We start from the raw sequence: 11,471 nt of genomic DNA, 5'->3' as shown, positions 1-11,471 counted from the left end.
ATTCCCAAGCAAAAGCGAAAGAAAACGATTTAACCTTCAAATCGGGTTATACTCTGCTTCACCGAAAACCTAATTAATGCCAGTCGCGCTACAAAAGAAGCAATAAAATACACGAAGAGCGAACGAAAAAATTGGCTTAAAGAAAAATTTCCCGAAGAGATGAGAAGAAAAAAACATCGCTGAAAAGAAACTGATCTTCTGAAGCCCATAAAATCAACACGTATAAGCAGTCTAAATGAAATAAAAGAGATAAGATTTAATTTTTTGTGTATATCTTCACGTTATTTTGCTTTTATTATTCGGTTTTTTCTTTATCTTTTTCGTATTCATAATTAAATCCATTTGGTTGGGGTTTATATGTGTATTTTTCTTTTAAATTAATCGAATTTCATCATTAAGTCAGTTATTATTACAGCAATATTCCATATACAATTATCATACATATACAACTTAAAAAGAGAACGTTAAATCTTAATAAAAACTATTTTTGTTTTTCATTTTGCTTTTTTTCGACAAGTTTTCTTTCTTTTATTTTATTTACAATAATATTTACTTTTATTTGTATTATTCCATTGCAATCATGTGAACTCTGATGGTGTGTGTATGTGTGTGTGTGTGGTAAAAATGAGCAAACACGCTCGCCTCTTGCAATTTCAAATCTATTTAAAAACAAAACTTAAACGCACTGAATAAAAAATTGAGATAAATTGACTTCGCTAAATCGATCAAAACTCAAAATAAAATGAAAATTAAATATTTGGTGAAAACTTCTTCTTCTTCTCCTTTGCCTACTTAAAATTCTTTTGCTCATTTTCTATTCACTAAACTATCATTGAACTCTGCTCTTTATCGGCTTGAAATCCTTGAAACATTCGTCATCATCATCATTTTCTTTTTCTTTTGTCATTTTTAAAACAAATCGATAATATCACAGAATAGACTTTACAAATGTAAGTTTTTTTTTTTTCTTTTTCGTTTTCATTTCAGAGAGAAACCGGACAAAATAATTCATATTGAAAAAATGTGTCACGAATATCTCGACTAATTGAATTCGTAATGTGTATGTTTGCTTTGAAAACTGATTACTTTTGTGTATGTGTTCACTAGGTGCTTCAAAATGATTGAAATGAAGAAAGAAAAAAAGAAACGGTTGAGTTTTGGGCTGCGCTGTGATTTCTCTCTTAAGGTTGATTGATGGCTGCAGCGGCGGCAGCTGCATTGAGTCGTTGTGAATACAAAGCGTACGGTGAATAGTATGGATTGTTCAATGCAGCTGGATTGAATGTTGCATAAGGTGAACCGGGCAGGGTGGCCGATGCAGCGGCACTTGGTTTTGCGTATGGATGATAACGAGCGGCCGATGATAGTGGGCTCAATTGTGGTCCAGTTGGATAGCCACGATGCAATGATGATGCAAGCGATAGTGAACCGAATGGATGCATTGAAGCGAGTGCTCTTTGTTGGGCTTGCATTAAAACGGCGGTTGCTGTTGGGTCGGATAAGTTTGGTGTATGTGTTCGTAAATGTTGAACCAATTCTTCGGACGACGAGCAACGTTTTCCACAGTATCCTTCGGCAACGATCCATGTGCACAGATATGGTCGATCGACGGGTGCGGCGTATGGATGATTTGGCTGTAGACCCGACATTGCCATGGCCAAACCATATTTTTGTTGTTCGCACTGTGTGCATCCGGCTGGACATGGGATGCCCAACATCATTTGTTGATTGTGTTGCGAGAATTGGCAACCGGTGCAGTATGGATCCTTGCAAATCGGTACAATTGTTTCGCCACCTGATGGAGTCTTGATGCGTGTATAACTAATGTATGGATTTTGTGTATTTGGTGGATAGCTAGCGGCTGCGGCCAACATAGCGGCATGATGATGGGCAAATCCATTTCCGAATGGTGGACGAAATGCTGGATTTGTTGCATGTTGTTCCATACCGGGTGGGCAACACAATGCAGCCAATGGATTCAAACCGAATGCATTCGGTTTGAATGCACCATTTGATGAATGACCGTGCAATACTTCCAATCCGGATCGAATGATTGGACTGTTGCCACGTTGTGATCCACTTGGTGATGTTGATTTGCGTTCGGAACCGTTGTTTGGCGTTTGTTTACCACCACTGCCACTTTCTGATTTTGTTTCACGGCTGTTATTGTTATTGTTCACTGCACTTAATTCGATTGGCGAGCTATTTGTTTTGCTACGCGATGGCACACGGGCACTTTGTTTTGTTTTCTCATCATAAACACTTCCATTTGTACTACTGGCTTTTGATGATGGTCGATCGGATGATGGTTGGTCACCGCTTCGTGTCAGCACATTTAATTCGTATGGCTTGAATGCTAATGGACGCACCTCTTGCGGTGATGTGTTTGATCGTGGTGTTTTCGATATGGTCGATGGTGATTTTGATGTTGAGTCTGATTTTTTATTTTTATCCAACGATCCAGAGCTTGGTTTTATTGCTGCTGTATCAGCACCAATTTGACTGCATGTTTGGGCTAATAGCGCCAATGGGCTTTTCTTTGCGTCCAACTGCAAAATTGAGAAAAAAAGGAAAGGAAAAGTTAGTTAAATGTTTTTTTTTGTTCTAAAAGAAAATCTTGTGTTGAAAGGAAAAAATGAATATTTCATGGAAAAAAATCGATTTTTGTCGAAAAATATTGAGTTTTGATTTTTTTTTCGTTGCAAAACATTTCAATGTGATTGAAAATTTTTACGAACTGTTGAAAAACTGAAAAATGTTCAAAAGTTCCGTAAATTCCAAAGAAGACATTGAATTTAAACTTGAAACTGTTAACTTCTCGAAAATGTGTTGAATTTCAATTTTTTTCGATATTTTCCACAAAAACCGATTTTTTTTTTCAATTTTTTCACAATTTCATCAAAAAAAAAAAATGCTCGAACAAAACCTACCGTAGTTGGAAGTGGTGATAAATAATCCGGTTGTAAATATTGTGTGTTACCGATGGTAACCATTGTGCCTGCTGTTTCTAAAACGACCATTTTATTCACAAAATATTCGTCGAAATCAATTTTTTCAACTTTTTTCTATTTTTCTCGCTGATAATTTGTTGATCAGTTTTTTTTTCTCTTCAAATATTTTCAATAAATTCACTTTTCAATTAATAGTGTTCACATCTACACTTGTGTTGATTTCTTTTTTATCAGAATAGTCCATATATTGAATAATTCAGTGGGAACTTGGTAGAATTGTATGTTCCTCTTCCGTATTTGTATATTTGAGCTGGTTTCAAAAATTCACTTTATTGAATGTGTGATTTTCTCTGGTGACGGCACAAGTAATTTGAAAAAGCGACCGATTTCGTCAACGTTTCAACTCGAACTGAGTGGCTGAGTGTGATCGCTCGTCGTGGTTCACTGTGACTTCGTTCGATTTTCCAACATGGCTCTCAGTTTACGAGTGTATGTACCAATAGAAATCATGCGCGCTATCCCTACCCCTCATTTTATTGGTATGTATGAAGCGCGCACACACATACGCACCTGTTCCACACAGTTCTGTGTGCATGAATATGTGACCGTTCAACGTGTATGCTTGCATGTATTGTTATTTTGAGTTGAGCTGTTGCTGTGAATGCAGTCAATTTGTGTATCGTCTCCTCCGTTAGTTCGTTCCTTCGTTCGTTTGTCGATCGAAAAACTGCAGCTAACGATAGAGGAGGCAGAAAACCCATCAATATGAATTTGGTTGGTGCGTTTCGTTTGATTTCATGACTCTAGTTATGATCTCTTCACTTGAACTAGCATTTTTTTTCTCTCTCTCTTCATCACTGGTTTTCTTCTTCTCGGCTGTCTTCTCTCTTCTCCTGCTCTATCTTTGTTGGTTGCACGTTTAGCCTCTTTTTATGATGCGTCTTCATTTGTAAATGTGTTAATTTTTTTTTGCCACCCATGTCGAGATAAATATGTTTGTAATATGTGTTCGCTGCTCTGCGTACGGGCCCCGCGAACGTCAAGCGCAAATATAAAACGGAAAGCGTTTCATCGTTGTTATTAATCTTTCGTTTGATCTTGTCCGCTTCGCGGAGAGATCTCAATGCGTCTTGTTATGTTAGGATGGCTATATGTTGCTTTTTTGTTTGTTTGTGCATGTCTCTCACACTCTGTTGCTCGGTTACTCCTCGCTCTTCGATTATTATTTTTTCGTATATGTTCGCTTGGCGCATTGTTTATTCGCCGCGCGGCTCGTCGCTCATTCATATATTACTTCTTTGTTGCTGATTTCTTTATTTCTTCTATATTTTTTACAATTGGCGAGACAAACGATTCAATTACAACTCATGTTCTTTGTTCGATGCTGCTGCTGCCAACTCGGTCTTTTTTTCTTACTTCGATTCTAATAAAACTAAGTAAATTTTACACACAAATAATTTATCTTTTGATATTTTCTGTCGTTTGCAATTCCGTAATGTCTCTATTTATTCGTTCCCCCTTTGAGTCGGCATCTTTCTTTCCGATACACAGCTCCAATCGCATTTATCAATTCGCGTATAAAATTGCAGAGAGCAAGAAGAAGAAAAATGATTCCAGTTGTGTATGCGATTTTCACGCAAGATCCCCAGTTCCTTGTTTATAAAATGCCGCGCACACAACGAAGCGCATTCTCTTTGAGTCGATGGGCTTTTCGGTGCGTGTTTAGTCTGGCGCTGAGAGTGAGCGCGGCGTATCGGCTCGATTTTTTGTTTTTTGCATTCAACTTGTCTAAAATGTAAAACAGTTCAATGCGTTTGTGATATATATTTTAAGCGCCAATGCTTTTTCGCATTCCATATTTTGTAAGCCAATGTCTCTCTCTCTGTGTGTCGGTCTCTCTCTCTCTCTCTCTCTCTCTCTCTCTCTCTCTCTGTGTGTGTGTGTTTGATGTATAATTCATACGGCAAATGCCGTCGAAAACATTTCTATTTATGAAATTCACATGAAATCCGGTATTTATCTGTTTACACAATGTACAATCAGTGATGCCATCAGTCATCGTGTAAAATACCATGTTTCAAAACGGCAGATTTTGAGCGGATCCAAAGCGGCAGCAGCAGCAACAACAAACAGCCCATAACAAAACCGAAGAAAAGACGAATTATGAGGAAATGAGAAAGAAAAATTAAACCATTGGCATTAACAACACACAGACAGTGATTAGTTCAAGTCATTTAAGCACAAACAAAAAAACCAACTAAATTAACGCGCATCGTTCACTCAAACGAATGCAAAGCGAAACGGAGAAATGCCCACCGAACAATAGATGTTTCGGCGTGCGCGAGTGAGTGGAACAATGTTGCCGATAATCACACTTGTGCCCGACTTAAATAACATTGTAATGCGTTGATTATGGTTATTAATTGTATGTTGAGCAAAAACGAAAATCCTCGCTCGTTTCAATAATAAAGCGCTTGACGAGAATGATAAATGCCCATTGGCACAGAAGAAGCAGAAGAAGCGGAATCGTCAATTCAACCACAGAGAATATCACCGTTCCGTCCAAAAAAACATGATTCACATAAATTCTTTGGCGCATCGACATAAATTAGAAATAAATTGAGAAGATAAATTTAATCAGTTTTTCTCGTTCGTTTCGATTACGAGATTATCCGAGATAGCCTCACAACATGCAGCTAATCAATCGCCACTCTGCTGCTGCTGCTGTGGCCGTTGTGACTTTGATGTTTTGTGGCCACATCAACACTGTGTATGTATACTGACACAAACTGTCGTGTTCGACATCGTGCACAGCCACGAAAAACCAATTCAACAAATTCATTTGTAAATGCACTTTGAAGCTCGACGTGATTCATCGCACCCAACCAACCAACCAACCAGATTGGATTGTTTGGCCGAAACGAATAATTTCTTCATTGGAAAATATCATAAATTTTGAGATATCGTAGTATGTGTGTGCGTGTGTGTGTCGGCTCAAAAATAGATTATGCATTTGATAAATTATATCCGAGAACATAACAAATCGCTTAGACATTGGAAAAAGGCATTAATTTAAATTTACTAGAAATTGTTGAAAACGTACGATTTGAAGAGAGAGAGAGAGAGAGAGAAACAATAAAAAGCAGCAACAAGATAAATAGATAGTCGCTCATTCAGCAAAATGTGTGTTCACGATGAAGAATCGACCAAATTGAATGAGTAAACGTAAACGATATGAAGCGGAGAGTGAGAGAGAGAGATGGCATGAAAATGAAGCAGGCATTGAGCTCGTGATGAATAAACTCATCCATATCCACACACCATCCAGCACAAGGGAGTGAAAAAGAGAGAGAAGAAGACACAAAAAACCGGCACTATAGTGATTCAAACATAACAGCAACAATAAGCAAATAAAAATGAATGTCATTAATCATTTTATTTTAATTTATAATAATGCGAGGTAATAATTCATGCAATCAAACAGCAAATAAAAAATCCAACAACAACAACAGCAACAGCAACAACGGCAATAAGCGTTGGAAAGAAAAAAATACGGCAAAAGAAGTTAATGGTGGATAGTTGATGTGTGTGCAGCCAGTCGATTAAGTATGTGCGAGTTGAAGAGCGATTGAGAAAGAGGTGGAAATGAGACGCAACACAATTGTTGTAGATGAGCATCTCTGATTTCAACACTAATCTATTTTTAATAATCACAAAACACTGAATTATATCGTTTAGTTGTTCGCCATCATTCGATGTACGCCAACCTAAGAGAAAGAGAAACAAACGAATAAGAAGAAGAAGAAGAAACACAACAACACGGCGTCAGACAGCAAACATTTAATCATTTCGAAGGGTAAGAGATAAGAAAAAATGAGCAACAATACAGAAAGAAACACATCGAAAAACAACCAAATGGAAGTTAAACTGACAGATTCCGTACACAAAGCGAGAGAACGAGAAAAGAGGAGCGCGCAAGAGCAAACGAGCTCTGAATCACGGGCTCAATCGAAAATGCCAAACACCACACAGCACACGTCTTATTAACGAGCATCGAAAAAGATTGGTAAATGCGATAGCAGAATAACACATGATGGAGCCGATTGGCAAGAGCCAGTCTCTCATTCACTCATTCACTCACTCATCCACTCCATCTTCGATTGAAGCGATGCAAAGACCGAAAATGATTTTAATTCAACTTCCATTAGTTGTTATTAAAATGTGTATAATGAAGATACATGTCAGCAATTAGCCTCTCTGATTTAACATCACAACATTATCCCATCGAGCGCGCACGTTCGTGCTCTTGCTATCGTATCATCTCTGGGGCGTGAGCGCGACCAACAAAACATGTACATGGCGATACACATTCGATTGCAAGTGATTTGTGAATGCCAATACATACGTTTAGTCCGAATTTGAACCGTTTTGTTGTGTGTTTTCTGCGGCAGAAAATACAAAATCGGTTTCGTTTTTGCATTAGCCGAAATAAATCAGGCGGCGTGATGTTGTACGACAAGTTAAGAAATAAGCCTCGATGATGAGCGCTCTGTTGTGGCCGATGTGTGTTCGAACCGCATACAACACCGACCGAGAAACAACCATAAATATCTGACATAAATAAACTATTGAATAGGTCGTGTTGTGTTGTGTTTTTGTGTGTGCGGCAAAAAAAAGAGACGAGTAAGTGGGCATCATCATCGTTCAGAACAAACGAACGCCAAAACGTGCACAATTCAAAACGAGCCAAACGCATGCAAATCATCAACAATGCGCGAGCGAACGCATAATGAAACACAAGCCGAAGCACACATCACACACCACGGTCACCACAAATGAGATAAATTATTAGCATGTTTCGAGAACGAAATGATAAAAAAAAAACAATCGAGATCCATCGAAACGGACAACAGCGCGCCAAAGTAAATATGTTTTGCATCATTTATGCACACAGCAAATCCAATCGACGATGGCAATTCGTTATTTTCGGTTTCAGTACGTGGCGTTTTTATGGTCTCGCTCTCTCTCTCTCTCTCTCTCTCTCTCTCTCTCTCTCTCTCTTTATCTTTTTCGTTCAAAAAGTATGTGGCGGGCGCGTTCCTTGTGAACAAAAAACGAGAAAAAAGGGGAAAAATGCAATAATAAAAAGTGCTTCGGCCAATTTATTTCATTTAATATATCGTCGTCAATGTGTCAGTGTTGCAGATTGTACGTTGGCACAGATCATGAGAAATTTATCCAGCGGCAAAAATCACGATTTTTTTTTCTCTTCTGCCAAACTCCATCGAAAGAGAGATGTGAGTAGGAAAAAAAAACCCAACCACGCACGAAAGACGAACGGAAAAAAATGGCTTAAAGAGCTTCAAGTGAATGAAGAGAGAACGATAAAAGCCAATGTGCGAAAATCAAAATGGCAAAGGCGAAAAGAGCACCACTCAAATTCAAATACATGTTATGCGCGCAAATACACACCGAAGCCGCCACATGGGAATGGATCACACACTGAATCCCTCTCGCTCTTCTCGCCGAGTCGCTTCGAAATGCATGTCCGAAGTTCATCGAGCAACAACAGCTCAGAGATCGAGCGAACGAGTGAGCAAGCAAGAGAGAGAGACATTAATAATTCAACCTTCTGATTAATGATCTACTGGAATCATCTTGAATTCAAATATAATAACATTCGTTTATATTATGGCATGCGATTTATTTATACGAATTTCAGTGAATTTCACTTCTCTCTGTCCATAACAACATCGTTTAGAGACCGTGGCATCAACGCTAACATTTTCAGCTGACTGAAGAAAGCAGCGAGAGCAAAAAAAAGACGACTACGACGACGACGCAGCGCTAGTATACACACATAACAAATGTCCGTGCTCAAAAAATTGATTGCAATACATTAATTCTCAAGACCATTTACAGTTGAAATGTTGTGTAGCTGCTGTTACCGCGTTGCTCGCACTCTCTATCCCGCTCTGGCTAATACTTTCCGACGTAGCTTGTGTTTGAGTGTGATATGTTCTCGCACACAGTATTATTTTTTTTCCTACGGCGGTTGTGTTCTGTGAAACGTGCGCGCTGTATTCAAGCTGTAGCCAAATATTTCTCGCTTTCGTTGGCAATTCGGTTTCATTTTTGCCGAAACATTTGTGTGATGGATCAACATTGGATGCCAACATCAAAATGAATATAATAAAAGATATATATTTTTCCCCTGACTCTCGTATCCATCGTTCGGAGAGCATGCTGACAGAATAGATCTATCATAAACATGTCGACGAATTTAGCTCAACTCCGGGAGTGATTGAAACGAGAGCAGCATTGAAATTATATGCTGGACACATAGCAGGGGAGAGAAAAAAGCACACGATGAGATCATATAACGAGCAGTAGTTTTTGGCATGATGAGCGATTTTCGGACAATCACTCTCTCTCTCTCTCTCTATCACTCCATTATGACAGCTTGATTGAACGCGAATCCATTTAGTGGGCTCAATGATGATTAATTTGCATTTGATGCAATTAGAATTCTCTGCCATTCGCTCATTCTCTCTGGATTGATCTCTGTCTATTTGTCTCTCTTTTCCCCTCAAATCTATCTGTTTCTCGCATGCTCTCGCTCGCTCTGTCAAGATTATTCAACATTAAGACTCACCGTCTCAAGCCCCATAATTTAGATGAAAAGCGATTCTATATGCTCAATCATCATTCAAATTGAAAGCAAACACGGCCAAAGATCGATGCTCCGTACGACTTTTTTTCCCTCTTCCCAGAGTGAGAGAACACAATTTCTGACAATTCATTTTTTTTTTCAACTTTCCAAAATGAACAAATGTTTTCCTCCCTCTAAATAGACAGTCTCGATGCCGAAGATTATGATTTGCTCCAGCATAATTGATTAATTTAGAGAAATGGTATAAAGTTATCCAAAAAAGCAGGAAAAGAGAAGAAAACAACACAATCGACATGTCGTTGGTGGTGTTGTGATTTTTCAAAAATTAAATACGATGATCTATTAATCTTCGGTTAAAAATGAAAAGGCTCATGCTTCATTTATTATTATACGGTTTAAATATGATAATCCCAGAGTCGGTACAAGAGCCGTAGAGAAGGAGAAAAAAAAACAACATCAACAGCATAACAATAACAAAAACAAATTGAAAAATAAATTCGTTTTCGGATGAATTTGTTGTTTCTTCATCGTCTAATTGTTCATTGAAAAAAATAAATCTTCAAAGTGTTAAAGAAACAACAGAGAGCGTCTTACCTCCTGCGTATTTGGAATCGATGCCGAACAACGCACCGAAAGTGTCGGCGGGTGTACATCACACACATACATACCAAGCTAGATTATTCATTTATCAACAAGGCGTACCGAAAACAAAGATCAAAAACTCTATATATCCCATTTTTGGCTGTGTCATCATGTTGCGCTTGCATTTTTTTGTTTGTTTCTTCACTCCACCTTCTCTATTATTTGACACGGTGCAACAAAAACAAAACTAGTCAAAACTCATTTGTTTTTCCCGTTTGTGTTCGCATCGTACAAAGGAAGAAAAACATACCGAGTCACCGACGATGGGAGAGAAAAGGAAAAATTTAATGTATTTTGGCTAATGCTGTGCACACCAACAATTAAAAATACAAAAATCAATATTTCAATGTGTTTTCTTTCACAATTTCACCCGCTCTCATGCTCTCTCTCTTTCTACCTTTGAACTCCCTTTTTTCCATGGCTCTTTTCTCTTGTTATTGGTACTGTTTGTACATTTCCAAACACATTCATTTTTCGAATAGAGTTTTCTATAGTTATATCACCTGTCGAGTTCCAATGCAAACAATTCTAAATCTGTTGTGTGTGTGTGTGTGTTTTTTCACCCGAATGCTCCATCATACACACCGAACACAATATACATAAATGCAATGGTCATAAACTTCAATAAACCCATAAACCTAGTCTCTGTGTCGAAGCAACTTGCACAAATGCAAAAGTCATAAATTATCAAATAAAATAAAATTCGACACACCGACGGCCAGCAGAGACACACAGAGTAAAATCATGTTTGACCCAAGGAAGGAAAAAAAGAATGCGAATGTAGGATATAGTCGTTGGTGTTGTTTCTTTTATTTCTTGTCTCGATGTGTCGAACAAAAATATGATTCAGGGGAAACAACAAAAAAGCGTCTGACTTTGGCAAAGCCACGCTTGAATTGTGCATGTCGGTTTGTTCAATACCTACAATCATATTTAAGTAATTTATTATATCCTTAGTTAGTTCGTTTTTTTTATCGTTGTTGTTGTTAACTTCTCTATTAGAAAATAAATGGTTTTTTTTGCATCGAGAGAGAATGAAAAAAAAACGGCAACGCACACCATTTGCTGCACTGAATGCGGCGCATATGTGTAGTTTTTCTCATTTTTGTTGTTGCTGGATGCTGCCTGCATTCGGCTGTGCCGAAGAGCCAAAGAGCCAGAGAGAGAGAGAGAGAGAGAGAGAGAGAGAGAGAGAGAGAGAGAGA

The 11,471-nt window shown here is 38.1% G+C and overlaps 1 protein-coding gene across 1 annotated transcript; it reads right to left on the bottom strand.

The window, feature by feature from the left end:
* Positions 1 to 255: 255 nt before the first annotated feature.
* On the bottom strand, positions 256 to 3,396 carry LOC129566847 (zinc finger protein Noc). Its single transcript, XM_055443117.1, has 2 exons — positions 2,931 to 3,396; positions 256 to 2,549 (listed from the first exon to the last, which is right to left on the bottom strand). Exons 1-2 carry the CDS (start codon positions 3,018 to 3,020, stop codon positions 1,182 to 1,184), a joined length of 1,458 nt encoding a protein of 485 aa, XP_055299092.1. The 5' UTR covers positions 3,021 to 3,396; the 3' UTR covers positions 256 to 1,181.
* Between the last annotated feature and the right edge of the window lie 8,075 nt (positions 3,397 to 11,471).

Source organism: Sitodiplosis mosellana, unplaced genomic scaffold, assembly GCF_009176505.1.
Source record: "Sitodiplosis mosellana isolate CC-2019 unplaced genomic scaffold, AAFC_SMos_1.0 Smas_scaffold_5, whole genome shotgun sequence".
NCBI lineage: Eukaryota > Metazoa > Arthropoda > Insecta > Diptera > Cecidomyiidae > Sitodiplosis > Sitodiplosis mosellana.
Note: the sequence above shows the minus strand (reverse complement) of the source record. Positions and strands in the feature narration are given on the sequence as shown.

Excerpts from the sequence above, each read along its gene's own strand:
- LOC129566847 (XM_055443117.1), bottom strand. The coding sequence starts at position 3,020 with ATGGTCGTTTTAGAAACAGCAGGCACAATGGTTACCATCGGTAACACA. Across the intron at positions 2,550-2,930 it reads TATCACCACTTCCAACTACG|TTGGACGCAAAGAAAAGCCC; the intron begins GTAGGTTTTGTT and ends TCAATTTTGCAG.